Here is a 2,844-nt window from a genome sequence, read left to right as displayed (position 1 = left end):
ATTTTGATTGATATATTGATGTGGCTGGAGTTTGGGTTGATGGATAAATATATATATTGGAGTGCACTTTCTTTGAATTTGATATATACAGGTTGGGAAATATTGAAATTACAGAGGAGATGCTGCCAAAATTTTTAAGTAATACTATCAATGATTGCCTAAATGATTATGCTAATTTGCTAAATGTATAATCCAGGCTGACAATAACAAAAACAAAATTTGCAATTGTATTCCGGGCTGAGAATAACAAAAACAGAAAATAATACTATTTGCAATATAATTACGGATCGTTATTTTTAAGTATCACTATTAAGTAATACTATTATTTTTTAATTACTAAAATTATTAGTTACTCTTTCAATGCAAACAAACACAAAATTATTAAAATTATTAATAATAGTGGAGTCTAGAGATTTGTCTTAAACTTTAAATTTTTCTACTTCCTTGGCATGCTGCAAACACAGTTTTTTTATACAGCCACCTGAGGCCTATGAGACCTTTCATTCCTTCAGGCAATGTTAACAGATTTTTGCAATGATAGAAAAGCAAATATTGAAGAGAACTCAAACACTCAATTCCATTTTCTCGCAAATAAATTTTCGTATTTTTCTGGGCAACTTCTCAACCCAAAGACAACCACTAAATAAAAATGTATCCAACTTCCGAAGGTGACAAATAGATTCAAGGAATTTCCGCAATGAATAGTTTAGACCTAAATCAACATACCTTAAATGTATCAATGTACCAATTGAGTTTGGTAAGACTTCCCAGATTAAATTGTTTAATGATAGCAGCTGAAAGTGCTTGAAATCAAGATACCAATTCAGTGCTTGAAATAATGAACAATGAATCATGTTTTCATTAAGATAAATTTATGAAATTTATCACATTGTGCACAAATGATTATGTTCAGAAAACTGCAACAAGATAAAGCCATTTCCAGGCATCAACAGGAAGAAAAAAATAAAAACTTGGCTTTCCATAGTAAAAGCCACAGCAGAACATTACAAGTATATATACACAATTTAAGATATTTCTAACAATGCATTAATACCCAAAACTTATCTGCCTGCTCATCTGATGGTAGAAACTTCTGCAACTCTAGTTTCCTCCAACCTCACAAATACTAGCAAGTAGCAACCCTTTTATCCACACAATCAAACAGCTCTCGTTCTTTAACAAATAAAGGATATATCAAAGCAATTGTTGTAAATTCACAAACCTAAAACAACAAAAAAAAGAAAAAAAAACTTCAATACTCGCCACTACACTCTGTAAAGAAAAAAAAGAAAAAAACCCACACAGAATATGAACAAATATATCATATACGCACAGATAATTTATAAATATAGCAAGGTTCAAAATTAAATGAATTTATATTCTTTCTGAGAAACCTAAACCTGATGAAGATGGTGTAGCCTCCGTTATGGGATTTTTACAAACTAAACGCGTGTGCCCTTTCTGATGACATCTGCTACATTCAATTTGACGTATTTCTTCTCCTTCTGACGGTCTTCTATTACGTTATGAAGGACGACCAGAACGTCGTTGTTGCATTTGTGGTGGATTAACAATACAGATATCTTCAGTTTGCACCCATTCGGAAGGATCTCCCAAAGGTTCAACAGCCTCCTGATAGACGGCTTTCCAATATTCAGTTGAGTAATATTTATTTACCCAAGGATAACAATTTGATAGGTTTTGAAATCTGGCAATTGTCGCAACATGTGCGCATGCTATTTGTGAAAGCTGAAATTTTTTGCAGCTGCATTCTTTTGTTGCAAGATTCACGATAGCGACAGGTCTACCACTGCTATACACTTCGTATCTATCAACGGTTATTGGTTTGACAATCATATTAGCTGATTTGTGAATATGATTAGCTAACTTTTCTTCAGCCCATGGAGTTAGAGGATGAGTGCAAGTATCTGGAAAATATTATAATATATTAGAAATAAGAAAAATACAGACATAGATGGTTTATATAGATCGTATTATGAATAGTAACAATTTAAGGAGATTTTTACCTGCCATATTGCGTCGACAATAAAACCATTTTTGTAATGTCGAACGTAGAAATTCAATGAGCATAACCACTGGAAGTTTACGTGCATGTCGTGCCAAAGCGTTAAACGATTCAGCAATATTTGTGGTCATAATGTTATATCGAATGCCAAGAAAGTAAGCACGAGCCCACCGTGTGTAGCAATCCCTTCCAAATAAGCAGCTGCAGTGGGGTTTTCAGCTTTAATCATATGCAAAGCCTCCTCAAAATCCTCTGTTCGATAAGCCTTTGCCGCTCTCCAAAATAACCCCTCTATATGTTTTGTATGCTTGTATCGAGCATGCATATTTCCTTTTATATGATGGTTACACCAGCCATGATGTGCATTAGGAAACACCTCTCTCACAGAACGAGTGATGGCATGGTGTCTGTCTGAGATGATTGCTAGATTACTGAGATCACCGATACATTTGTGTAACGATCGGAGAAACAAGGTCCAAGTCATTGTTTCCTCCCTTCCACCAACTCCGAACGCAATTGGATAAATTTGATTATTTTCGTCCTTGCCCACAGCAATAAAAAGTATACCCCAATATTGACCTTTCAAAAAAGCACCATCAATACAAATAACTGGACGACAATACTGACGGAATGCTCTGATACAACATCCTAAAGAGATGAAAACAAATTGAAATCGATTGTCTGAGTCAGTTTCAATTTCTGTAATAGTACCAGGGTTTCGTTGTTGAAGATTGTAACAAAATGTGGGTAATAATCTAAATGACTCTTCCGGTGAACCTCTAATTTCATTCAATGCCCAATTCTTTGCACGCCAAGCT

At 34.4% G+C, this 2,844-nt stretch overlaps 1 protein-coding gene across 1 annotated transcript; it reads right to left on the bottom strand.

Annotated features, from left to right (window-relative positions):
- Nucleotides 1–1,524: 1,524 nt before the first annotated feature.
- Nucleotides 1,525–2,157, bottom strand: LOC123204774. Its single transcript, XM_044621573.1, has 2 exons — nucleotides 2,028–2,157; nucleotides 1,525–1,928 (listed from the first exon to the last, which is right to left on the bottom strand). The coding sequence occupies exons 1-2, from the start codon at nucleotides 2,155–2,157 to the stop codon at nucleotides 1,525–1,527; spliced, it is 534 nt and encodes a 177-aa protein (XP_044477508.1).
- Nucleotides 2,158–2,844: the final 687 nt, after the last annotated feature.

This window comes from Mangifera indica, chromosome 20, assembly GCF_011075055.1.
Source record: "Mangifera indica cultivar Alphonso chromosome 20, CATAS_Mindica_2.1, whole genome shotgun sequence".
In the NCBI taxonomy this organism is placed as follows: Eukaryota; Viridiplantae; Streptophyta; class Magnoliopsida; order Sapindales; family Anacardiaceae; genus Mangifera; species Mangifera indica.
Note: the sequence above shows the minus strand (reverse complement) of the source record. Positions and strands in the feature narration are given on the sequence as shown.